Source organism: Neoarius graeffei, chromosome 23, assembly GCF_027579695.1.
Source record: "Neoarius graeffei isolate fNeoGra1 chromosome 23, fNeoGra1.pri, whole genome shotgun sequence".
In the NCBI taxonomy this organism is placed as follows: domain Eukaryota; kingdom Metazoa; phylum Chordata; class Actinopteri; order Siluriformes; family Ariidae; genus Neoarius; species Neoarius graeffei.
In genome coordinates, this window is record NC_083591.1 from 54,910,271 (window position 1) to 54,936,695 (window position 26,425).

The 26,425-nt window shown below is 42.3% G+C and overlaps 1 protein-coding gene across 2 annotated transcripts in view; it reads right to left on the reverse strand.

The window, feature by feature from the left end:
• Positions 1–975: 975 nt before the first annotated feature.
• Positions 976–26,425, reverse strand: part of tfr1a (transferrin receptor 1a) — a 32,401-nt gene continuing 6,951 nt past the window's right edge. For both annotated transcript variants that reach the window (XM_060906433.1, XM_060906434.1), the window contains exons 3-18: positions 25,384–25,624; positions 23,541–23,730; positions 23,224–23,446; positions 22,993–23,112; positions 22,788–22,883; positions 21,202–21,341; positions 20,955–21,118; positions 20,723–20,842; positions 20,544–20,629; positions 18,231–18,294; positions 18,084–18,148; positions 17,871–17,941; positions 17,689–17,773; positions 17,253–17,477; positions 13,741–13,893; positions 976–3,109 (exon numbers count right to left, since the gene is read on the reverse strand). In XM_060906433.1, the coding sequence (XP_060762416.1) occupies positions 2,867–3,109; positions 13,741–13,893; positions 17,253–17,477; positions 17,689–17,773; positions 17,871–17,941; positions 18,084–18,148; positions 18,231–18,294; positions 20,544–20,629; positions 20,723–20,842; positions 20,955–21,118; positions 21,202–21,341; positions 22,788–22,883; positions 22,993–23,112; positions 23,224–23,446; positions 23,541–23,730; positions 25,384–25,624 (2,286 nt within the window). In that variant the 3' untranslated portion in view covers positions 976–2,866. The remainder of the gene's footprint in view (positions 3,110–13,740; positions 13,894–17,252; positions 17,478–17,688; positions 17,774–17,870; positions 17,942–18,083; positions 18,149–18,230; positions 18,295–20,543; positions 20,630–20,722; positions 20,843–20,954; positions 21,119–21,201; positions 21,342–22,787; positions 22,884–22,992; positions 23,113–23,223; positions 23,447–23,540; positions 23,731–25,383; positions 25,625–26,425) is intronic.

Sequence of the window (26,425 nt, forward strand, 5' to 3'; positions counted from 1 at the left end):
TTTTATTTTATGCAGTTCACTAATCAGCCAATCCCTTGATAACAGCACAATGCATAAACTCATACAGATACAAATCAAGAGCTTCAGTGAATGTTCACAAATCAGAAAAGGAAAAAATTGTGATCTCAATGTGTGACTTTCTTTCACTGTGGTATGGGTGTTGGTTTGAGCCAGATGGACTGGTTTGAGTATTTCAGAAACTGCTGACCTCCTGGGGTTTTCACACACAACAGTTTCTAGAGTTTACATAGAATGGCGCAAAAAACACTGAGTGACCGAGCAACACTTCTGTGGGTGAAAACAAACGCCTTGTTGATAAGAAAAGTCAGAAGGAAATGGACAGATTGGTTCGAGCTTTTTTGCCAGGAAGGATATAGTAACTCATTTAATCACTCTTTACAACCGTGGTGAGCAGAAAAGTATCTCAGCATGCAACAGAAAACCAGATTGGGTTCCAGTCCTGCAGCCAAGAACAGGTTCCTATTAAAGTGGCCAGTGAGTGTACACAGCTTTTGGAAAGAGACACATATTCTCATCCTCCCCATTGAAATGAAATGAAAGGAGTATTTTTGCACTGTGGTGCAATCCCAATCGCATTTTCTTGTGGAAAGGCATCGTTAGTTACACCCATACTTCAATTTGGATTTCCGAAACTTTCGATCAAAGACCATTAAAATGGAACCATTTCAGATTTTAGTGTTACAAACTGAAATTCAACTTCAAAACAACTTTCAAATTTAGATTTCCAAACAGTAATATTCCAACCACACAAACATTCCTCCTCAATGCATTCACACTGTTCAACATGTATACTGCTCATGTTCATCATCAAATTGTCCATTTTAAATATTTTGCCCATTTGATGTTACAAAAAGAAACCAAACTTTTCAGCCTTGTAGATAATAAAAAATAAATAAATTCTTCATAAACTGCATGTACACTGAGGCTGTTCGAATTAAAGCCGAGACACGTTAATAAGGTATACATATTTATTGCATTAAACAGTTTATGCATTTGACGTTGCTGAAGACAAACAGGTTTACAACTCTGAAGTGCTGGAGCGCAAGTAAGTAGATTTTATATTAAGAAAAATCTGCAGTTCGTCTTTCTTAGATTGAGCTGAAATGGTTTAAAAAGGATTGTTAGCTGCAGCTTAATTTTGTGTCAAATAAATTTCCAGCTTCAATTTGATTATGTGACTTGAATGAAGAACTTATTCTGACCTGTTGAACAGACTTATTATGGAGAAAATATTCTTTCCCAGAAAATTAAGCTTTTCAGATCATAAGGCACAAACAAGAAAAATAAATTTAAAAAAGCTGAAAAGCACATGCATATTATAGAATTATGTAAAATGCCCATCATAAATGTAGATTTATTTCTATTGCCTGCATGATTGATCAGATCTGTTGCTACTTTCTATTCACATGATTAAAAAAAATTAAAAACAGGATAAAGAAAGAAAGCACTAGCAGCTGAAACGCAGGAGGCTTTTTTAATCAAGCTGACTGCACTGTGTATGCAGGTAATATATACAACATTATGAGAAACACTGTTCCCGATAATTAACATCCACCATACAGTGAAATATGAGAGGCCCTGCTCTCGATATCAACACGCTGGTAGGCAAAAACTACCATCGACTTCACTTGCATTATGGGAGACGCTGCTCCCGATAATGGTCAAGAATATAGTTAAAAAAAGAGACACCAGAGACGAGTCAGCTAGTGTGTGTGTGTGTGTGTCTCTCCCCTGATATCACGTCAATCACTGGTTCCAATGACAACATTAGAGTGTGTGACTCCGCACCGAACCATGCAGTGTGACGGTTCTTGGTTGTGATGACTTCATTCTTTGTGTGTGTGTTTTTCAGAAATGAGCCTCGCCTCCGTAGCAGATGCTGCTTTTGTTATTTCGACAGTATAACTGTCATAATTATGGAAGGCACTGCTTCCGATAATTACACATATTCTTTAAAAAAGTGGTACAAAACACTATTTATAGTGAACCCTGTCACTGATAAATAAATAAATAAATACGAGATCTCAGTGCCACGTTGTGAAGCCGGTGTTCAGCTCAGAGTAACAGCTTCGGATTTTTTTTTTCCTCTTCAAAAAACACAATTCTCGGACATGAACTACCTCTAACTGAAATGTTAAGAGGCTTGGTGCTTTGAGTTAAAATGCACTGAAATTTTTGTGAAAATCACCAGCTTTGAAATACAAGGTGTTTACGAACAGGATTAGATCAAATAAATTAATTAAAATGTGAATTTTCTAATAGTAAACTCGACCCCGTGTTGTGTTTTTTTTTTCTAAAAAACTAAGCTAAACCTTTGTAGCTTGGCCTTCTTCGTTTGCTGTATTTGTTCAGGTGAATACTGCATGAGGTAATTAGAACTACATATTCATCAAGCACCAGGTTTGACTTTTGGCGTATATATATATATTTTTATGGCTGCTTCTTTTTATTCTAGAGAGCATGTTTATCTTATGACACTGTTCTATATTTCAACCCAAAAAAATTAAATAAATTAAAAAAAAATAAGCACCAACCTTGATCGGATCTTTTTGTAGCAGTAATTTTCATTTGATTTACAGTAAGAAAAAAAAAAAAAAGCTGTCATGGATGTGAACAGCTCCATCATGAGTTGTGGTGATGTTTGCTTGCCTCGTTCACACGAATACACTGGAACGGAGGTAGGAATGACCAATCACTTGTTAACTCAAGCAAGCTTTTGGTTGAAATATAGCCCAGTGTCACTTTAAGGCATCCTAACAGACCGGTGGAGTGCAATTCATTACGCAAAGGGACTGGAGTTTTAATCTGAAGCTTCTCTTTAGAATCCAAGTCAAACTTTTTTCACCTAAATTTCATTGTCCATGTCCCACACGTTGCCTGCGAGTGCATTAGCGCAGCTCTGGATCGTCCAGGTGGTCAGAGCGAACTGATTTTTCAGCAGGTCGACGTCAGCGCTGGCTGTTCCTTCTTTGATTGCAGTCAGTTGTTGGAGTATGTCTTGCAGAGTGCACAATCCAGAACCAAGCAATATGTGCCTGAACGGTGTGGTCTGGACAGAGACGTAAGGAGACAGCAGATCTCTTTCCACCTGCAGATACAGACAAAATGACAAGCCATGGGTCACATTGATATTTTCTACTCCAGTTACTTCTGAAAAGTACGCTTTCCTCAACTGAAATAAGCTACATTTCCCTTTTTTGTGCATCTCAGACCCTGTCCACATGCATACAGTTTTCATGTAGATGGGAGACCAAAATAAAATAAAATGAATAAATAAATAAAAGTTTAATTTTAGGTGCATCTGACCTTTTAACATCGGTCCATGGGCAACAGATGTAAAATAGCCAATTTGGCTAATTCTGGCACATTTACATTTTATACGTTTCTTAATGTGTGTTCGGCTCTTTTAGATTTCCCTGCCGAAAAGGGTGCCAGGAGAGAAATAACGTCAGTATAACTCAAATGTCCAATGTGTTGTTTGTTTATTTTTCCTTATTTATATGTCCACTTTGCAACAGCATCAGCATCATCAGGTTATTAACCAGTGGCGTACTCTCTCGAGGCATGCAAGTTGGATCAGTGCTCGTTTGTCACCATGCTCGTTCCCGCATATATTTGGAATACTGACAGTGCGTGCAACCAACCACCAGCCAGGTAAGTGCTCCCTCCTACCTAAGCAGCTGTGCTGCATTACGCCATCACCCGTGGTTTCGCGAACTAATTATCACCCGTGACAGCGAGCGCAACACCTCCCACTTGACCGACTGATCCTTAATCTAAGGAGGTCACAAGCAATCACATTTCACCACAAGTAATGCACCTGCACCACAATACATACAATAATAATTTTTTTTTTCACAATTTTTGTTCAGTCCTTTCCCCAAAAGTTTTTTTTTCCTTTTTTTTTTTTTTGAGCGCGAAGAATACCATACCATTTTACCGTTCAAGTACTTCCCCTGACAGAGTGTGTGTGGTTCTGCCAGGTTCAGTCATGGAGTGGTGTGTTCTTCTTGCTTCGTGTATGGTGCAAGTGCTGGCGGTGGCACCATAGGCACGTGCCATCCGGCCAGAGAGAGAGAGAGAGAGAGAGAGAGAGAGAGAGAGAGAGGGGAGGGAGAGACAGAGGGAGCAAGAAAGGGTTGGCAACATCCTGAGGCAGAGTGCGGGATTGGGCAACAAAGCCCCGAGGCAGCAGCATCAGGGATAGTAGCAGACCACGTCAGCTCTTGTGGTCATGGAGTCACTGGCTTTCCACAGGGATTAGGACCACCAATCTCCTCACGTCTCTCCGTAGGGTGACTGCTGTCAGCTGCTCAGGGTTCCTTTTGAGTTGCCTGACTGCCAGAGAAGCAGGAAGGCCAGCACAGGTCTTCACGTCTACGTCCCTGACTATTCCTTCCTTATCTGGATGCACTGCTTGGACCCGTCCGAGTCAGAATTGACCTCGCAGGGCGTTTGGATCAGCAATCCATACGACATCTCCGACTGCCACATTCCTATTCGCCTGGTGCCATTTTGGTCGAACGAACAGGTTGGGTCCCGCAAGTTCACTCCATCTTTTCCAGAACATGTCCACGCCGATTTGGATGGTCCGAAGACGGCGCCAGGGATGGATGGACAAGTCGATTCCACTTGTATCTCCTCCTTGTCAGGTCCTCCCAAGGAGTAGAGTGTTGGGAGTCAGATACTCGATGGAGTCTTCTTGAACTTGTGCCCTGGCATCGATCGGCCTTTCATTGGTGAGGTTGGCTGCCTGGTAGAAGAGAGTTTGGAGTTCACCCCAGGTAAGTGAGCTTGTTACTCCTCCAAAGCTTGTAAGCGCTCGCTTTATGAGCTTGACTGCAGCTTCTGTGGCTCTGTTGCGGTGAGGTGCATCAGCAGGGTGGAAGTTCCACACCCACTCTGTTCCACTTCTGGCAGCTTTGTCCTCTATGGATGCATTTCTCAAGGCAGCCAAGCAGGGCTCGAAATTAACTTTTTTTCTTTGTGTCCCCCAGTGGTCCCGAATTCTGTGTTGTATTGTCCCGAATGGAAGCAATAGTGTCCCCATTTTTTTCCTCTCTGAAATAACCAGTGGTTAATATTATCATATGAAGTTACTATTATATTTGTAACTATGCGATTTTGAACCCTTTATATCATTTTTACAATAAGTCACAAGACACAAGCGACACATGTCCTATACATCATCTACTTCAAAATTACAGTTATTGCATTTTCAGTTTATTAAACTTTGGCGATCTCACTGTATGAATAGATACCTGTTTATTTAAAGGGGCCAACTAGCTCATTCAGAAAATGTTTCAACTCCCTACATCTGCAGTACACTTTAGTTGAAAATAAGACCCCTTTTATGTTCATTTCATCTACTTATACCTTGAATATCTGTTGGCACTTATAAGGCCAACTTATAATTTTCACCATTACCGTTATCCATTTTTATGAACTTTCCGTTATCCATTTTTATGAACTTTCCGTTATCCATTTTTATGAACTTTCCGTTATCCATTTTTATGAACTTTCCGTTATCCATTTTTATGAACTTTCGCTGCCGAAACGTGGGTGCAAATGTTAGCAACATCAACATAGTGCCAGGTCCGAGCCTAGTTGTGCTGCTGACTGACTAAACTTTCTGAACTAGAAAGACACCAAGAAAACTCACTTATTCTGTTGAACGGTATCTTCCGTCAATATCATCCACATCATTCCTGTTGTATTTTATAACGTGTCTAACAGTGTTCATTAAGTTCATTCAGTTGCTAGCGTTGCCTGCAGACCAGGCGATGACACTTTGGATCCTGAAGGTCCCGGAGACGTTATGTCTGGGCTTTCAGTTTCTTCCCCGCGGTCGGTCCGCTTCAACCACTTAAGCATTTTTGTTCTGGCAAGAGTCGCGCAGCGTGTGCGGTAGCAATTCCATTCCAAGTCCATATAATGCGGACTCCGGCCGAAGATTCTAGAACAGAATGCGCTGCTCTATAGCCTACGGATGCAGGTGCATCGAAAGTGAAGCTACTATGTATTTTTCGCTGTTAACGTTTTAAAATTAAAATTGACAAATTAGGTGAATGTCTACGTGTGTGTTACAGCTTTGTAAATAATATTAATGTAGAACTTTTTTTCTAGATCTATTTTTTTTCCATTGTCCTGGGATTGTCCCAGATATGATAATTTTGTGTCCCGATGACATTTTTTATGGTCCCCGGGACGTTGGGACACCGTTAGTTTCGAGTGCTGCAGCCAAGTGGTCATGCAGGTCTTGTAGGGCAGGTTTAGCCCCAATGAAGTTGGTCCCCTTGTCTGACCAAAGTTTTCTTGGATGGCCTCTCAGAGCCACGAAGCGAGAGTAAGCTTGGAGAAAACTCTCAGATGACTGGTCGTCGACAAGGTCCACATGAACTGCTCTTGATGCCATGCAGCAGAACACTATGCCCCAGACCTTTTTTCCTGTTCTCTTCTTAACGGCATCCTTGATTCCGAAGGGGCCGAAGAGATCAAGGGTGGTGTATTCAAAGGGATTGGAACGCTGAGATCGTTCTGGTGGCAGGTCGCTCATCAACTGCTGACACATTTTCTCTTTCAGCTTATGACATGGGATACAGTCATTCACAATTTTCTTGACTATTCTTTGACCTTGCACAATCCATGCCTTTTTCCGGGTGCGCAGCAGTGTGGCAGCAACACCTTCATGATTCTCCTCATGAGCTTCTCTTGACAAGAGGGTGGCAATCCATGAATTAAAGGGGAGTAAGGGAACAGCCGCTCCATCTTCAGTCCAGGACTGGATTCTGCCTCTGCAGAGAAGGAGTCCAGTCTTCTTGTCCTTGTGGACCACCAAGCAGTTCAGTGTGGAGTCAAGGAATTGACTGCCACTTTGTGCTGCAAGGATCAGGTCTTGGAAAGCTTGCATCCTTTCTTCAGCAGACAGTATGGAACGATCTCCCTCCCACTTTGAAGGCTTTGGGGTCTGGTGTGCTTTCAGCCAGGTCTCTGCGGCTCGTCGTGTCCAGGCTATGATTCCACACAGCTTGGACAGGGAACTGAAGCGCTTGGGTTTCACAAGGTGCACCAGTTCTTTTCCCCAGGATCTTCTCCGCTTGCCTTCTGATGTGGTACCCGGGACACCTGGTGAGTCCAGTCCAGCTTTGGGTCCAGCTTTAGGTCCTTGGAGTTCTGCTTTGCAGTCATTGGCTGGATCTGCCTTGGTGTCATATTCAGGTTTGTATTGTGACTGGGCCCTGGTGACTGCTGCAGAGAACGCTTTCCACTGAAGTCTTCCCACCTCTTCAGAGGCGGAAGATGTGATCTCACTAGCAGTCTTCATTGGCCAGTCGGACTGGGACAGTTTAAGGAACTCTAGACCATGCTGCCATTCCGACCCTTCGTCGAGTTCTTCGGGAGTTGCACCTCTGGTGAGTATGTCAGCAATGTTTTGGGTGCCTTCAATCCACCTCCAGTCCTCCACTTGAGCAGCTTTCTGGATTTCACCAATTCGGTTAGCGAAGAAGGTCTGATATCCGTAGCTGTCCTTTTGGATGGCTGCCAGGATTGTTTGGCAATCCACAAAGTGAACCCAGTGCTTGACCTTTATGTGGCAGTGCTTCTCAAAGTACTGTTTTAGGCGGGTGGCGAAGACTGCACCACATAATTCTGCCTTTATCACATCTCCCTTTTGGTCAAGAGGGGTGAGCTTTGCCTTGGATTCCACCAGCTTGACTCTGACGCCATCTTGAGTCTCCCACTGGAGGTAGAGGACTGCTCCATAGGAGGACTCACTTCCATCTGAGAAGGTGATTCCAGTTGGTGGACCTATGGCACCAGGTGGTGTGAGGCTCCTCTCAAATCTGACTAAGCCGAGTCTTACATACTCTTCAAAGAGGATTATTGCAGCTTCTCGAAGCCTGGGTGAGAGTGGGGTATCCCATGTATCCTTGGACTGACTGTCTTTTCCAGCCTCTTGGAATGCTTCTCGTACCAACATCACTCCTTTCTGTTTGGCTGGGGAGGCAAGACCAATTGGGTCATAGAATCCGGCAATCTGGCTGAGAAGGATGCGGCGGGTAAGGGGGTTTGGTGTTTCTTCCCTAACATCCTCCATGCACAGATTCAGTCCGGTCCTCATTTTCCCTCTTTTCTTGGAGAAGTTGACAGATGTCAGCAGCTGAAGCTTGTCGGTCTCCGGTTCATAGCCTACCCCGAGTGCTTTGTTCTCCCCATCGTGCATTTGATTGGGCAATATCAGCGTTGTGGGTGCAGGCTTGTTCTCACTGTCGTCTTCAGGTGCCTCGCTCCTCCCACTTTGGCAAGACAGGACCCATGGCTTGAGGAAGAAGCCTCCCGCTTTCAAGATCTCCTCCACTCCTTTGGTAATCTTTTCCAATGTCCTGAGGTCATTGTGCGAGGTTAGGATGTCGTCTACATAGCTGTCTTCCGTCAGAGCTCGTCGTTCTTCCACCATGTGAGCAAACTGGGGAAGGTTGGCAGTCTCTCTCATGGCTACTTGAGTGATGCATCCTGCGGGCTTATCACCAATGTTGACTCTGACGACTGCAAACTCCTCAATGTCATCCTCAGGGTTGTCTCTCCAGAGGAAGCAGTGGAGGTGGACCTCCTCATCTTTGAGCCACACTGAGTTATACATCTTTCTTACGTCACCCAATGCAGCATGGAGTCCACTCCTGAACCTCAGAAGTACACCTCTGATGGGATTGAGGACGTCTGGGCCCTTGTGGAGGAGGACATTAAGGCTTATGCCTCGGAACTCTTGGCTGCTGTTCCACACAATTCTCACAGGGGTTGAGGAGGAGTGAGGGTTAGGGGCGACTAGATGGCTGATGTACCATTTAGGTCCTTTCCAGGCGTTGATCTCCTCCTTTGTGAGTTTTACAGCAGCTCCTCTTGAGATCATCTCATGAATTTGGTCTCTGTATGCAGCCTTCCACACAGGCTCTTTCTCCAGGCATTTTTCTGTGTTCCTGAACGTTGCCTCCACTGCTTGACGATTGTCTGGAAGTCCTTTGAGGTCTCCTGTCCAGGGATATGCTGCGTCCCAATGGGGGGAGTTGCTGTGTTTATCCGCCAGCACGTAGGTAAGGCATTCCTTGATCTTCTCTAGGTCTTGTTCCTCCTTGAGGGTCATTTCCTTCCCCCCGGGGGACACTTGACGCACCTACAGCCGCCACATTGTGGACTGCAGGCTGCTCCTATGCTATCCCATTTGAACCACTCAAAGACCTCTTTGTTGGTTGTTGTGGCACTCCAGGCAAGGGCGTGTTCTTTTTCTTCTTGGGGTATGATGGCTTCTTCGTACACCGATGAGGCTGCCCACATGCTCCTTGCAATGTGGGTTTCGGAGTGGTGCACAGCCAGGTCAACTTTCTCAAAGAGGTCGGGATGGGTCCTGCCAATGGTCTTCCCCAGTGGGCCATCCCAGAGGACAAGGTCTCCCATGATTTTAATTGGCTGGGGAACCAGTCGGCCCTCCCGGTGGCTAATGAGAAGGTCGATTTTTTTGGGGCGGACCAGCTCATCTCTGCTGACCTCAGGAAAGAACTTTTGCAGTTGGTCAGGGGACACTGATTGAGTGACCTCCGCAATGTCCTTCAGGCCGTAGCAGAGGATCTTATGCTCGGCTATTTTCCCCTTAGGCGTTTTGATCTTTAGCCGCAGGGAGTAACATCTGGTTATGACGGTCGTCTTCATGCCCCCAACTCCATGGACTACGAGTTTGATGGTTTCACCGCATAGCCCAAGGCGATCAGCTGCTTCGTTGGTGATATAGTTGGTATCCGACGCCAGATCGATTAAGGTGCCGATGAGGTCACCAGAGTTTGTGGTTACTTCCAGCAGCATCATCACCACTGGATACTCTTCACGTCCATCACCAGCCTTAGCACATGCAGTTGAAAACGCCTTGTTGGAGAATGCGTTCTTGTATCGCTCTCTTTGGTCTGGTGTCAGCTCAGCGAGGAACTCCTCTTGCAGCAGTTAGGCCAAGTGGTGTCTTTCCTCCGGCTCTTGCACTACCGCCATCCTTTTTTGGGATTGGTGGCTTAGGACACAGCAGGTAGTTGTGGTCTGACACTCCTCCATTCCGTCAGTCTGGCTTTGGGCAAAGGTATCTTGGCGTGCACCCTTTTCCATCCTTGGAGTGAGACCGTAGGCACTTGGAGCATAAGCCTAGTCTCTTCAGGTGTGCTCCTTTGTTTGAGACATCTTGCCCTTTAAAGACTTTGCAGAAGAACAGCTTTCCGGCATGGGAGTCTTCACCACAGACAGTGCAGCTGGGAGGGTCATCCTTCTGGCCAGCAGTGGACTTGGTGAACAATTTCTTAGTTTTCTCCAAGGGACCTTTCTCACCAGAACCTTTGTCAGAGCTTGGCTCTAACTGATCCAGTTCTTCTAGAATCTCCTCCTGCTTCTTCAAGAATTGCAGGAGGCAATCGAAGTGGTTCAGTGGCGAGAACCCGTTTGCTGGGTCGGTCTTGTGCACAATCCAGTCCTTCTTGAGTAAGCTGGGAAGCTTGCTTTCCAGAGACTGAGCAACAATTCTGTTCTTTACGGCATCTTCCTCACCAAGAATCTGGAGGTTGCACAGTGCCCTCTCCACAGCCTGAATGAGTTCAATAGTCTTTCTAGGACTGTTTCCTTTGATGGGGGGTAGTGACTGGACCTCATTGGTGATTAACAGCACTATTTTTGCCCTGTTCCCATACTTATTGTCCAAGAGCTTGAACACATCAGCGGCGGTTGCACAACTGGTTAGGACTAGGTCTTTCTTGACCTTTTCATGGAGGCTGTTCAGTTGGTGGAACCTTTTAATGCAGTCTGATTGCTGTGGATTGCCAAGCTCCTCCAGGTCCTCCCACTCGGCTTTCCAGTGATAATAGTCCCTCATGTCACCAGAGAACATGGGAAGCCGTGCTCGCTCAAGGCTGATCTGTGGTTTGACAGAGGATTGGGTCATTGGCCCCAGGCTGCTTTGCTGAGGGTGTGGCTGGACATGCAAGTCTGGACCCTCTTGGCTGGGTTTAGGTTCCAGCTTTAGGTCAGCAGGCATATCAGGGAGAGGAAGAAAAGAGTCTTTAGCTGGATCACCGACCACGCTACCATCATCTCCAGTATTTCTTCCCGTTCCTCTTGCCAGCTCTTCTTCGTCATCCTGCAGCTTATCTTCTAGAGCCAGGACCCTTTTCTTCAGAGCCCTATACCTCGTTTTGAGGTCTAATGCCTTCGCCCCAGGTATGAGCTCCTTCCAATCAGACAGCATATCTCCAAATTCACCAACTTCATGGTCAAGGCCTCGGATTCCGAGCCTGCGGTCTCTCAGAGGTTTCTGAAGGTTGACCTCTTCCTCGGCAGCAATAATTGCTACCTCCGCCGTCTTGGCCTGCGTGAAAAACGCTACCTTGGCAAACATTGCCCAGAAGGCTTCCTGGGTAGCCGCTTTCACCTCTAGGAACCTATCTTCGCATTCCACCGTCTTTTGGTCTATTAGGACAGCAGCCGCCTTTGCCCCCTCATTGTCGGTTTCCCTTAGAGCCTCAGCGTACTCGTATCCTATGTCGGTGACTTTGGAGAACTAATTTTTATACATCTTCCACTCTCTCAGAATTTCAGACGGCTCCAACAGCCCTGGTTTGGTAAGTATGTGCCCTCTTTTTGTGAAAGCCGCTTGTGCCCTGGATCGCGTATTTTTGAGTTTCTCCAGATCCACCATTTTGGTTCCTTTTTAGTTGACTGGGAAGCTGACTGTTCCAATACTGGGTTTTGAAGCTCCTTTGTCCTTTGTCAACAGGAAGTGTGGATGGATGAAGACTTTGACATCCAGGCAGGCTACAGTCGGTCACTGAGAGCTGAGTGTTTGTGTGAGGCTTTTGAGTGTCCTTGTTGGTTACTGCACTTTTCCAGTGCAGTGGGCCATTGGTTAATAACTAACTGTTCGGCTCTTTTAGATTTCCCTGCCAAAAAGGGTGCCAGGAGAGAAATAACGTCAGTATAACTCAAATGTCCAATGTGTTGTTTATTTTTCCTTATTTATATGTCTACTTTGCAACAGCATCAGCATCATCAGGTTATTAACCAGTGGCGTACTCTCTCGAGGCATGCAAGTTGGATCAGTGCTCGTTTGTCACCATGCTCGTTCCCGCATATATTTGGAATACTGACAGTGCGTGCAACCAACCACCAGCCAGGTAAGTGCTCCCTCCTACCTAAGCAGCTGTGCTGCATTACGCCATCACCCGTGGTTTCGCGAACTAATTATCACCCGTGACAGCGAGCGCAACAATGTGCATTGTCCATATCAAAAACTTTAAATCAATAAATAAATGCATAGAACAAAAAAAAAAAAAACATTTTTTTCAAAAATATCCGAGCTCACAATCAGATGTCAAGTTCTAGCATTTTAAAAGTTAACCTCCAGAAGTGAAGGAGGAAAATCTAATCGAAAGATTTCATTCCACTGAATGATGCCCCGCCAACCTCTACATTTATAACCTAATCTACCAATCAAAAAACAGCTTTACTGCCAATTGGTCAACAATTACACATTTACAACGGGAAATACATTCTCACTTTGATGATCATCCATACCAGCCTTGGTCTCATCACCTGAAGTAAAAAAGTCACTCATGACATTTAAACAAGCCTCATTGTCATCTTTTCAGCCCACTGATCTCGGTATATTGTGATATCCACTCACTGGCCACTTTAATAGGAACCTGTTCTTGATTCTAAGATTCTCGTTCTTGACTGCAGGACTGGAACCCAATGTGGTGTTCTGCTGGTGCATGCAGAGATGCTTTTCTGCTCACCACGGTTGTAATTATGAGTTACTATATCATTCCTGGCCCCCCCCCAAAAAAGCTCGAACCAATCTGTCCATTTTCCTCTGACCCCTCTTATCAACAAGGCGTTTGTTTCCACCCACAGAACTGTCCCTCACTCACTCAGTGTTTTTGGCACCATTCTGCATAAACTCTAGAGATTGTTGTGTGTGAAAACCCCAGGAGATTAGGAGCAGTTTCTGAAATACTCAAACCAGTCCATCTGGCTCAAACCAACACCCATGCCACAGTGAAAGTCAGTCACACTTTGAGATCACAATTTTTCCCATTCTGAGGTTTGAATGACGTGAACATTAACTGGAACTCTTGATTTGTATCTGTGTGATTAAGGGATTGGCTGATTAGAGAACTGCATAAAACAGCAGGGGTATAGGTGTTCCTAATAAAGTGGCCGGTGAGTGTACTTGCTATATTTCTCGTAATTCATTTAAGTCAGTCATTTGAAAGTTTTAAAACTTCTGTATATAGAGTGTGTAGGCTTCTCTTCTCCGTTTTGATGATGAGCTCGTGGAGAAGCATTTCCAACATTTTGACAACTGGTTTCTGATTACAAACTGAATTAATTAGCCTTGCGTTCGTTTCACTATGGCAACAATCAAAGAGTAATATCGCTCGTAGCTAGGAAGCTTCTTACTACTATACTTTTGTTAAACTGTAGAAACATTAACGTTTTCATTACTGGAAGAAATTTGGTGAGAAAACCCGATTTGCCTTTTTTTTTGGCTGTTTTCCAGAACCAAGCCATAGCAACATCTGACACACTTTCACAGACCGAAACACAAATGACGAATCTCGACAATACACTGGTGCCATAGCTTGTGATGCTGCACTACTATTAATTAACTTTAAATAAGAACAGGTTTTAATTTACCCCCATGATGCGGTCATTGATGATGCGACACTGCTCCAGATCATCAAGGTCACTGTTCTGGATGGTGGTGAAGAGACTTCTGGAAGCACGACCATAGGAACCTACAGCCGACATGATCCACTTCATCTCCAGGGTCTTTGGAAGACGACCACTCTGAAAAAAAATACAAAGAACAGGAAAAGAAAAAAAAATTCAAAAATCAATGAAACAAACAGTCTCAAGCGTTGTATAAAGGGAACAGTGGGCAAGACTTGGTATTTAAAGTCCCAGGGAAATACATCTTGGTCTTATGAGCTACAAGAAAGAATAACTGGCAAGCTAAATATCATTCATCCCTCCCACACAGGCTTAACAAAACTCAAAAACCTAGTTTTTTTGGTTTAAGAAACCTTATTAAATAAAATAAAAGAGTGTCAATGTAGCTCACATGGCTGTAACATGAGAAACCAGACTCATTTATTTACAATTAGCCAAGTTGCTCTTCATGAGAACAATTTGATCTTCCAAACAAAACAGTCAAAATCCAATGAAAGCTCAGAGAGTAGCAATTTTCCTGAAAATTCTTTAAATCAGCCTAATTAATGACTTGTTAATGAGAAAAATCACAAAACCAGGGAGTAACTTTTGTGCAGACTGATCAGATCTTCCAAACAACCAGAATCAAAATCCATTGAAAACTCAGGAAGGAGCAGCAATTTTTATGAATTGTGGATGGACGGACGGACAATTCGTGATGGCAATAGCTCGTCGCCTACAGCCAGCGAGTTGATAAAAATTCAACCACATTATCAAGAAATTTCTGGATTGAATCCTGTTGATACCAAAGCCAGCCATGGGAGGAAAATTGGCTGTACTCTCTGGTACCACTTTTTGACCAACAGGGTGTCATGGTCCTACCTGTGGTTTTCCTCTCTTCAGGTAACAATTCCACTCCTCTCCACTCAGTATTGCCTGCCACGCCCGCATACTCCTCCTCTTATTAACTTTCAGTAGCTGTCATTGGCTGTTGCCTATCACCTGCTCCTCCTCTGTGGGTATTTAAACTGCAGTCCTCCCAAGCTTCAGTGTCAGATCATCTTCAAGGCATTGACTCTGTCATCTCTTCAGTCCTGGTAACCTGACCCTGTATTTCTGTCCCTAATCTTGCTACCTGATCTGTGACTCTGTGTTCCAGCCTGGTCCCTAACTCCTGCCTGTTGTGCTGTCCTGTCTGTCTGCTGAGGGACTGCTTGCTGGGAGACTGCCTGAAACCCAAGTGCTGTCAGCTTACAGCCACACTACTCTGACAACGCCTGATCCTGTCTGATCTTAGAAGCTAAGCAGGGTCAAGCCTGGTTAGTACTTGGATGGGAGACTGCAGACATCACCACCATGCTCCCACTAGCCATCCCTGCCTCTCAGTCCTCCGGCCACTGAATTTCACATATGCACATCCTCCCAACTCCCTTTCCCCTGCTATCAATAAAACTCAACATTTAACTTGCGCTCTTGGGTCCTCGTCTGTTTATCCTGACACAGGGAACAAGTTCTAGAACTGGTTCCGTCCAGGATTCTTTGAAACTTCGTGCCAGCTAGTGAACCAGCCCACGTTTCCACCAGTTTTGAGCAGAACCATTGTAAATCAAGGATGCGCCATAAACGGACAATGAACAATGGAAGTACGTAAACATTAGTAGAAAGATAGCGGAGCACACATTCATTTACATTCATTTTTCCTGAAGACGCATCCTTTTCTGCATTTTGCTTCTTTTCCAAACTAATCACACGGCCACTGATGTAATCATGGTTCGCACTGAAAAATCCAGCTCTTTTGGTTCCATGTGGGAGCCAACTTTTCAGGTTTCCGAACCAATTTAATTTTGGTTGAAATTCTTTTGAACGGTTCAAAATTGGTGCGTGAACCAGAAAGGAACCTGCTCCCTGTTGGCGGAAAAGGCATACGAGTGAGAGGGATGGTTTTCTCCTGCTTCTCTGTCAATCACAGAGACACCAGCCAATCATGAGCATCGTCCATTTGCTTCCGAGTACATTCTGCTGCAGGATGAGCAGGCGTTTGAGAAGATGCTTCACATCTGAGGACGCACGTGTTAGCCTTCACCCTGCCTGGTTCATATTGGCATAATAGTGGAGAGCTGGCTGGTGGGTGGAAATTTGCAAACAACCAAATTAGAAAAATGCAGGGGGGGTATTTGAGCAGCACTTGTGCTAGGGGAGAGTGGGGAGGAGTGAGCCATGGGGAGAAGTGAACCACTTAAAATTTTTCTAAATTTAGCCAGGGTTTATCCCAGTTAACTTGTCATATGAAGTGACTTCAACCCACAGTGGATGGAAGCCTGGCACCCTGCTCACAATAGGAGAACAAAAGTCTAAAATTCAAGGTAGTAAGTAAATATTTCACTTAACATGTTTTTTCATCCTATTGTCTAATAAACCAAGATAACAATCACATTGTTGTTGTTTATTAGGCATGTACTATGGTATTGTGTGATGACATAACCTGGGCCACATCCTTCCGTTCAAATGTAGGTCGACATCAGAAGCAATGGCGGGTCGTTTTGGGAGGAGTGAGCCTAGGCCCACTCCTCCCTTAACTAATCTTGTGTCATGGTGATACATTACCGTACTAATACTTTTACATGTAATTAAGGTATGGGGCTATAATCCACAGATTACCAATAATCCTACCAACCCTTACCATTGTTAAATCTCTTCTCTCCGGGCAACAATATTGCCTGTTAATCAAGATCAAATTTTCTCTAAACTATCACCCAAAATTGAAACGCTGTTAATTTGATTGTGATGGGATTTCCTTGCATTTCAGTCACTCCCAAAAGGTACCATGCCATTCCAGTACAAGAAAAAGAGGGAAAAGTTTGGATCAACGCCAGCTGCTGACATGTTACGGGCTACAAAACGTGTTCTTGAAGGATCTGAAAGTATCCGTGCTGTTGCAAAGCAAACCGGTATACCACGTGCTACCCTCAGACGCTATGTAGACAATGCTAGAAAAAATGGCCTGGAGGAAGCAAGAATGGCACCAAACTACAAAAATGTTAAGATTTTAGATTTTTTTGATATCTTTACTGTTTTACAAGTTTTACAGTCTGATTTGTTTTTTTTTAATACGTTTCATTTGTTACAGTTCAAATAAAAGTTTGTATTTCATGACAAATGTCATTTGTTCATGATTTCAAGCCAGTGGTCCAGTCCTCCCCATGGGGTGGTTCACACCTCCCTTAGATCGGGAGGAGTGAGCCATAAAATTAACAGGCTTTTTCTCCCATCTGTAGAACTGATGGTTGCACGATTAGTTGTACAACTTGGTTCGTGTTGCAACTACTCTGAATACCTTTCATTTGCATAGGATCATTTTAACTTCGGCCCTTTTATTTTGGCTAGGGGTCCAAAAATAAAAAAAGCGGCTCACTCCTCCCCACTCTCCCCTATATTCCCTGTGACTTTAAAAGCCATCGGTCCATGTCCTTGATTCAGTGCAGCTTAGGAAGACTCACCTTTTGCAGACTCATCATGTGCTTATTGATTTTGCTCACTCGTATGCGCATGATGGTGAGGTACTTTTCAGTGTTCAGTCTCAGCAGATGATCGTGTACCAGCCGAAGAGCCATCTGACCTGCTACCTCACCTGCAGTCTTGGCCAGCAGGGGCACGTTTGACACTTTACTCTCCAGATTCTTCCTGGTGTCCAGCAAGGTACCAAAGAACGGGTATGGTTTATCCTGAAAGAAAAAAAAGCTAGTAATCACCTTCATCCAAACTCAAGTTAACTGAAACACTTGTTTACGTTGTTACTATAGAAACTATAACACATTCAGTCGAGTGCACTAATGTGTAAAGTGATTTGTAGCTGCACTTCTGTCAAAGCTGCTGTTATAGAAAGTTAATCAATCAACACCCTCTGACCAATCAGAATCAGGAGGGTTTTTTTACATGAGTGAATCGGAAAGAGACTGAAGGGATGCCGGAGAAGGTCAGGAATGGATAGACGGGATCATCCATCTTCATCGGCTCCATCCTGTGAAAGAAAGACATGATTCACATGATTGTATTATTTCCAATAAATCATGCCTCTGTTTTAAGAAACGTGTCATTCGAAGGGGTGGAGCACATACACATCCGCCTCCCAGTTGGATGCTGACACTTGTGTGAATAAACTCCTGCTGGAGTCAGTGGGTAAAAATACCTGCAGCAAAAAAAGAGGGGGGTATAAGTTATATTAAAACATTAAAGACTCACCCTTTGCAAAAAAAGAGGGGGTATAAGTTATATTAAAACATTAAAGCTTTAATTTAGTATTAAAGCTAAACGATCTTGGAAAATCTCACCTCTTTTAAAGTACTCTGGATCAGGTCATACATCAGTGGGCTTGCACTTGCTTTAAAAAAAGAACCTGTACACAATTTATAGAGGTTTAGTATCATTTTTTTTTGTTAAGTCGTGCTTTAATGTGAAGCAAAAGATGGATTAGGCACCTGTGACAACTCCATCCAGGCTGATGTAAGAGAAGGCTTTCATACTCAAAGAAGGCAAATAACCCTGTGTGTTTAAAAAAAACAACAACACATCATTCATTTACATATATGATATATGTAAGTAATAAACCACTTAAGAGTACAGGGAAATGATCAACGACAGGATGACTGATATCAAGGAAGAGCAGTTAATCTTTCCATCCTGCTGTTGATCATTTTCCACATAAGCAGTATTTTACTCTTTATTCTTCTCATAACAACAATTTGCCAACAATTCCAATTTTTTATTCTATCCACATTCACTGGATATAAGCAATCACACACTCTGATTAGCTACTCTACTACTAGGAGATCAGCTCATATACCGTGAATAGAGAAAAACAAAACGGCGGAGCGTGTTGCTGAACCAACCGAGAACAAAATTAAAACTCTATTCGAAAACAACCCCCCCCCCAAAAAAAAAAAATACAAAAAGCAACAAAATATGGAATCAAAGTATTTGGTGGTAAAAACATACATCTTTTATTTTGGAAGAATTATCATCGCAATTTTTTGCTCCTGTCACTTCGCCGGTTTGTTTACATTCTAAAGGCCAATTTATGCTGACAACCCAGTCCTCGCAGACAGTGTCGCAGACAGTGTCTGCGTAGCCCCCCCACCTTCGCAGACGCTCTGCGCGCACCTCCCAAAAATTGTGACCACCGCAGAAGCCTCGCAGACAGCGCCGCAGACAAGAGGGCTCTGATTGGTCCACTCTACCCGCTGTACACGCACTTCCGCTTCCCTACTTTCCCGGTTTGTTTTGTTTTCACGACCGGCATTTTTAAAAACACAAGTGAAGATGGAGCAGCATGAAGAGCGGTTGATTGAGGAAGTGAGGAAGTATGGACATCTATACAACTCCAGTTCTAGTCATTATAAGTAACCGGAGGATAAACACTCCACTAACCACACCCACCAACTACTCCTAGCGACTTCGTGCCCCCTTGCATTGTGCCGGTGAATAACATCGCGCACGCCTATTCCCCCGCTCAACAATAAATTACAACTGTCTGCGAAAAGCTATCTGCGAAAGCCTTGTCGCAAGAGCATGCAGAGGCCTTAAGCTGAAATGATTGTCAGACGTTTCATATAAAGTTTTTATTTATCGAATTTGTTAAATAAATAAATAAATAAATAAATAAATAAAAGCTGCTCTGTTCCTCAAAATCTGGTGGATAGAAAACAGTTATTCCACGAAATTGAATCATACATGGCTTATAGACAACTCAGTGCTACGCACCTCATCGGCTATCAGCTCTTGTACGACTTGATTTCTTGGAATAACTTGTATTAAAATACAAAATCATGTACTTTTTATCCATTTACAATTACATTTAACATTATAGAAGCTGTATATAGTGAGATGTTATTTAAAGTCTCTTGATGTTAATAATACAAAAAAAAAAAAACCACCCACCCACAACACAGCTCAAGTTACTGAGAAACTGCAAACTCGAGTTGTGGCTTTTCCTCTGAATTACACTAAAAGCACCCACACTGGAGACTCCTTCCAAATTGACAAAATAAACTGAATCTCCTTATGGAAAATGTAACAATATTTTTATACGTTTTTCTTACAATGTTTACCATTAGTCTTAGATTATGTCCCTGTGAATGAGCGGTCACTATAGTAACAATAACGTATTAGAAGCACATTAATATACATCTTGGATTTGTCTTACAGCCAGAACTACTGTCAGAACTGCTGTTACAGAAAATTAATCAATTGGATTTGAGGATTCAACTCTGTGGTGGTATAATTCTATTTAGTATAAATATGGAGGTGATCATAAACCCCCAAAAAAACACCCTGAGCATGCTGATTGGTTGAGAAATTCAGGCTATTTCTTGATAATCACCTCGAGCAACTCAGAATGATGAAAGAAAATGCTGATCCGAAAGGCACTGAAGATGCTCCGAAGTTTGGTCTAAAACTATTCAAAGGTAAACTGGAATTGTGATTTATTTTATCAATTTCAAAACAAAGTATTTTATGTGACTCTGTGTAGATAAGGGACACGTTTGTGTTGTGCCTTTATTACATTTGCATGCCGCCTTTGAAGACTGAAATAAATGATTTATTTTAATACGATTTTTTAAAATAAATCACCTGTGTATTTATACTCAAACAATTATCCGCTTCAGGCTCAGTGAAAAATAACCTCGACTTCATCCCAGTTATTATTCACTGATATGAACTTCACCTTCAGTGAATAAATGATAATGAGTACATTGCATTATACAGTCAAACAGATTAAAGCTTTTTCCAACCTCTAGCCACTCAGTGGCACCCACAGCCCCGTATTCTCCAGCACTCCAACTGGCAAACACGATGCTCCTCCTGGGTTTGAATCCATCTTTAAAAGAAATTTGGTTAAATTTTATAAATGTGGATACACTTTTTTTGAAATAACATTTTAATAAGAGTCACATTTCTGTTAAAACCTCACCTTCATGAATCATGCTGGCAAAAACTCTGGCTAACTCAATCAGCAAACTAGTGCCAACAGTAGATTTAGCAAATCCAGGACCCCAGGCATCTCTCTGAGCGCCAATCACCACATAACGATCTAAACCGGAAGATTACGATTGAAGACGGATTAACGCAAGATATCATCATCATATAAGCACATACCCCGTATTTGATTCTGGATATTGTGCACAGAAAGTGACATGACGTACCTGGATCTGCCAAACCCTTAATGACCCCAAACACGTTGTGGATTTGGATCTCACTGAGGACGTTGTTCACCTCCACGGAGACGGTGTCATTAATACTCCCGAGCTTGTACTCTTGCAGACCTCCATCAGCCCATCCATGAGGAGGACTGCGACCTCCCATTTCCCTGAAAGTCAGATATACGATTGTGTCATTCAGGAAGAAAAAGAGATTCTTGGGAAGGCCAAAACTTCACCTCATGTGCTTTACCTCATGATGGCTGCAGCTGTACTGGCTCTGATGGTCTGGGCAGGTATGTTTGGCAGGCCTGAAGATGTAGCTGGAGGAAACTGGGTGTGGTTGAAAGATGGGAAACCTGGAGTGTACGGATCACCAGAGCCAAGATGGACCTGTGCAAGGAGACCAGAGGAGTTGAAGAAATGAAAAAGTCTCACTTTTAAACCAAACCAGTAATACCATGATTAAAATAAGTTCCACGTCAGAGACTCCCAGTTAACATACACCCACAAGGCTAGATGTTCTGGTCTCACATCAGCTATGGTATTATCCTTCCACAAGCTATACATGTTTCTTACATTAATGTTGTGGAAGATCCACAAAACAAGCCAGTTCCTGCATCACTTACATTAAAGCAGCGATAAACAGTTGTTCCATCACTTTCACTTTAAATATGCTGCTTGTTACAGGAAACTGAAATCACCAAAGTCCTGACTAAAGACTTTCCTGTGCCAGTAAACTTTACAGCCAACACTGGAGACTCCTTCCAAATATGTTAAACGTCTCCTAACGGAAAACTTGACAATATCAACGAGACTGTCAATGACGGTGTAGCTCACCCCGGCTCCGTCTAGTCCAGAATGAACGATCTAAAGTGGGCCACCTTGTGCAATAAATGTTGCAAGCTATATATAGAAGCAATATCCACCCTAGGAATACTGACCTATTTGCCAGAAAGAATCCAAAACGGCGAGGAATTGACCGAAAAGAAGCAATTTTTGTTGAACTGCTCATTAAGGCGTAATTAGTCCATAACTTCATTAATAATTGAAATTAAGCAAATCTGGGTAGAAGTTCTATGCACCCTAGGTACCCCTACCTTCATGCCAGAAAGAATCAAAATCAGTGAAGACTTGAGGGAGAAGTGATGTGTGGAAACTGCGCGTTAGGGCTTAATTACCCCATATCTGCATTATTGATTGCAATTATGCAAATTTGCATAGAAGCTATATGCAACCCAGTCAGACCTACCTTCCTGCCAAAAAGAATAAAAATCGGTGAAGAACTAAGAGAGAAGCGATTTTTGTGAAATGTGGACGACGCCAACAAATGGCATCGCCTATTGGCCGGATGAGCCAATATACATTTTTATCTTTGTTAAATTCAACATATTAATATGAGCACATTAATATTAACCTGTGAGTTGCCTTATTGTCATAACTGTCAGGTGCTGTTATAGAAAACTAATCAACACCTTTTGACCATCAATAATAGAAAATTCAACAATGCTGTGAGGGGGAAAAAAATTGCGATATCAGTGTTGTTCTGTCATATTGTCCCACCCTAGATCTTCTGATTTCAAGGGTTTTGTCCTGATATGATATTAAACCTGATTAAAAATATATTGTTTATTATTTAACTCGCAATGCATCAGTTAATAAACTGAAATCTTTTTGGAGACAAGGAAATTAAATGGAGTGGGGGAAGGGGTTATCCTCCACTAGAAGGAAATAAATCTCGAATCAATTTCTAAGCAACCCGTTTTTTGTTTCCCCTCTGAGGAGGCTCTTTGTGGAAAGTTGATATCTTCATGACCTTTATGTAGATACAGGACTTACATGGCCAAGCAAGGAAGTGTCCTCGCTAAATGAGTAGTCAGCAGGGTCGGGGTAGATCAGCACTGCACTTGCGTTCCCCTTGACAGCATTAGCAACCTGCCATTTTCAAACAATTTTATAAATAAATCTCGCAGGACACTTAATACAAATCAAATTTGTAATCAATCAACCGAATTGTGTTGAAAAATTTTTTTAAATCACCAACCTTCTCAGCATAACTATTTTTTCCAGCACGGACCAGGAGGACCCTTCCTTTCACGTCAATATAGTCTTGCAGTTGCCTCAAGTCTTCATCTCGTCCATAATACGCATACACAATTGCACCCTGTGGAACCAAATCAATAACATGAGCTCATGTGGATAACAGAAAATCAGAAAGATTGAAGTGGGGGGATAAAATAATAAAAAAAATAAATAAAAGGGCTGAGATACAAACCTGTGCTGTTCCGGTTGCACTGTAAGACAAATAGCCAGGTTCGGAAAACGTCTGGCCACGGAACGTCACTTTGTTCGTGCGACTTTTAGGAAGATCCTGGACCTTAACAAAGTGTGTATCCATCCACGTGTCCATGCCATTATCCTTGAATTTTGTCAACACCTTACTGGCAAGTATCTCATCTCCTGGGGATCCTGCTTGATGAGCTTCACTGGAGAATTCGCTGAGAATTCAGGAAAGGCAAAGATCTTATTTCACAGTACAACCTGTTTAAAAGGAGCATTAATGTGGTAATACTTGTAGAATTGTAGCGTTACTTGAGGCTCCTTTCAATGCCACTTGTAGTCAGTTTGCGTTTCAGCAAAGCCTTGATGTCACTCCAGTCAAGAGTGGGAACCGTTTCTCTTGGAATCACGTCACTGTCAGCAGAAGCCGAATCGGGAGTTGTGCAGGAGCTTGAAGCCACTTCGGTTGTCTTTTTATACACAGTAGAGCCGACCAAAAGTCCTGGAAATCAAGAGCATTACTAAATAAATATTCAATCGTTCATCTCCAGGAAGCACTTTATCTAAGGAAAGGTTACAGTGGATCCAAATTGGATCCCAGGAACACTGGCCAATACACCTTGCCTGGGATGGCAGTCGAGCTACCTGCAGGTTTTGGAAAGTGGAAATAAACCAAAGGAAACCCAGACAGACACAGGAAGAACGTACGAAACTGCATTGACACTAACTTGGGCTCAGGATCAAACCAGACAACCTAGAGCTTCGAGATGCGAATGACTATATATATATATATATCATGATATACAGGTTTGCTAACAAACTGGAAAAGTAACCTGAAAAATGATGATACCTTCATTTAACATCAAGGAAAATATATTTAAGAGTTATTCCACAAAATCGAGTCGTACATGAGCTGATAGCCGACGAGGCACATAGCACTGAGTTGGCTATAAGCCATGTACGATGAGACTGAGTGGAATAACTCTTATTCTATCCACATTCACTGGATTTTTAGAAACAGAGCATTTTTATTTTTTGCAAATTCGATAAATAAAAAATTTATACAAAATATCTGACAAAATCATTTCCGCTTAGAATGTAAACAAACGAAATGACAGGAGTAATTTGTGAAAAATGCTACAATAATAATTCTTGTAAAATAAAAAAAAACATACCATCAAATACTTTTATTCAATTTTTTTGCCAGTTGGCAAACCAATTTAAAGGTGCATTACTGCCACCAACTGGGCTGGAGTGTGGAACAGGAAATATGGAGGGGACAGAAGACTATATTCTTTTAGCTATATCTGTTTCTTTTAAATACTTGATCATTTTGGGGGTTTTGTTTTCGAGTAGAGCTTTTATTTCACCCTTGGCTGGTTCAGCAACACGCTCTGCTATTTTGTTCTTCTCTACTCATGGTATATGCACAGATATCCTAGTAGTAGAGTAGCCAATCAGAGCGTGCAATTGCTCGTATCCAGTGAATGTGGATAGAATAATTTTATTTAATAATAATAAAAATAAAAATAATAATAATAATAATAATAATAATAATAATAAACATAATTTTAAAATATTTAAAAAGTAAAAATATTTAAGAACAAAAGTTTACAAAATTAAAAAAATATGTAAATCTTAAAATTGTAAAATATTAAATCAATGTTTGTAACTTAAATTGCAATACGTTTTTTAAAAAGATAAATCAAAATATCTGATATCAGAAAAAATATATACTGTAACATCATAACTGACAGTATATCATCATATTGTCTGGTCTTACTGACAAAAGTGATGTTAAGATTTTCAAAAAATATTAACATAACTGATTTGGGAAAGTTTAGCAGTAAAAATCTCATGGCTCTAATTATTAGAAATAATGGTGCGTATATTTACATAGTGGGCTCATGTTTTAACATTTTGTGCATCATACAGTATGAGAGTCCTTTGAATCATTTTTGTATGGTAAAAATTAAATAATAAACTGTAAACAGGTGAACATGCTTGCTTATAATTTTATCCCAAGTTAGATTTATAAGAGACTTTTAAGGAAGTCTTGATAGAAAACAGGATCACTAAACACTCAGTTTTGTTCAGGCAGTGTTGTTTCGAGTGTATGTAATTAAAGTAAGCTGTTCTCTGTTAACCTTCTTACCAATCAGGAAGCAGCTGAGCAGAGCCACAGTTGCAGCTATGCAGATGTTTCTGGGACTGCACAGACCAGATGTCCTTTTGACGTAGGACGGACGAGTGTGATTGATTTTTCCGTTATCCACCACTCCATTCCCTCCAACCTCCTCATCCATATCAGAGGACAGCTTCATCTCCACGTGGCTGGAGTCTTCCTCCATGTTCTGGGTGAGGAAGCGCGTGTAGGAGCCTTCAGTCCCGTTGAACTACAGGGATATGAAACACAGTGTCCTTTAGGCTGGAAATAACACATAACTAGAAAGTCACCCGGCGAGTGCAAATCTCCATCAAGGACAACAGTCGACTCTTCTATGATAAGAAAATCTGCAACCGCAACCACTTTATTTCCAAAACTATGAGAATTATATTCCTAAATGTGTATCCTAGACAACTACTGATATCTGTGAATGTGGATTGTAATACGGAGTTGTCGTATTTCTACACTGGCTATGTTTGGTCACTATTGAACTTTATTGCCATCAACTGGATTTTAAAATGTATGGCATTGTTGAGAGCAGACTTCTACCAAGGCCAAATGCTGTATCTTGCAACATTAGCAAAAAGGGAAAATAAAGTCATAGAGCCACCCTGTGACTTGGATCCGCTCCAAAATTTAATGAGTTCTTCCTTGGCCCAAGTTACACCCTTCCACCAAGTTTCATGAAAATCAGATCAGTAGGTTTTGCGTAACAGTCAGACAAACAAACTACACTGAAAACATAACCTCCTTGGCAGAGTTAATAATATATCAGGTGCTCACATGGTACCATGTAACAATCCTTTCAAAATGTTGTTGAACTTCTCGAACATATGTACAGACATTCATGCTAGACCTTATTTGAATAAGATTTTTTTTTAATTGTAGCATTTTCCACTTAAAAGCAGTCCAAAAGACCAAAATTACAAGCTAATGCTGACCACAATGTGCTGAAAATCCAAATAAACAAACATTCTTCAACCCTGCTGTTACAAATGATGGAGGATTTACAAACGAATTTCCTGTGATT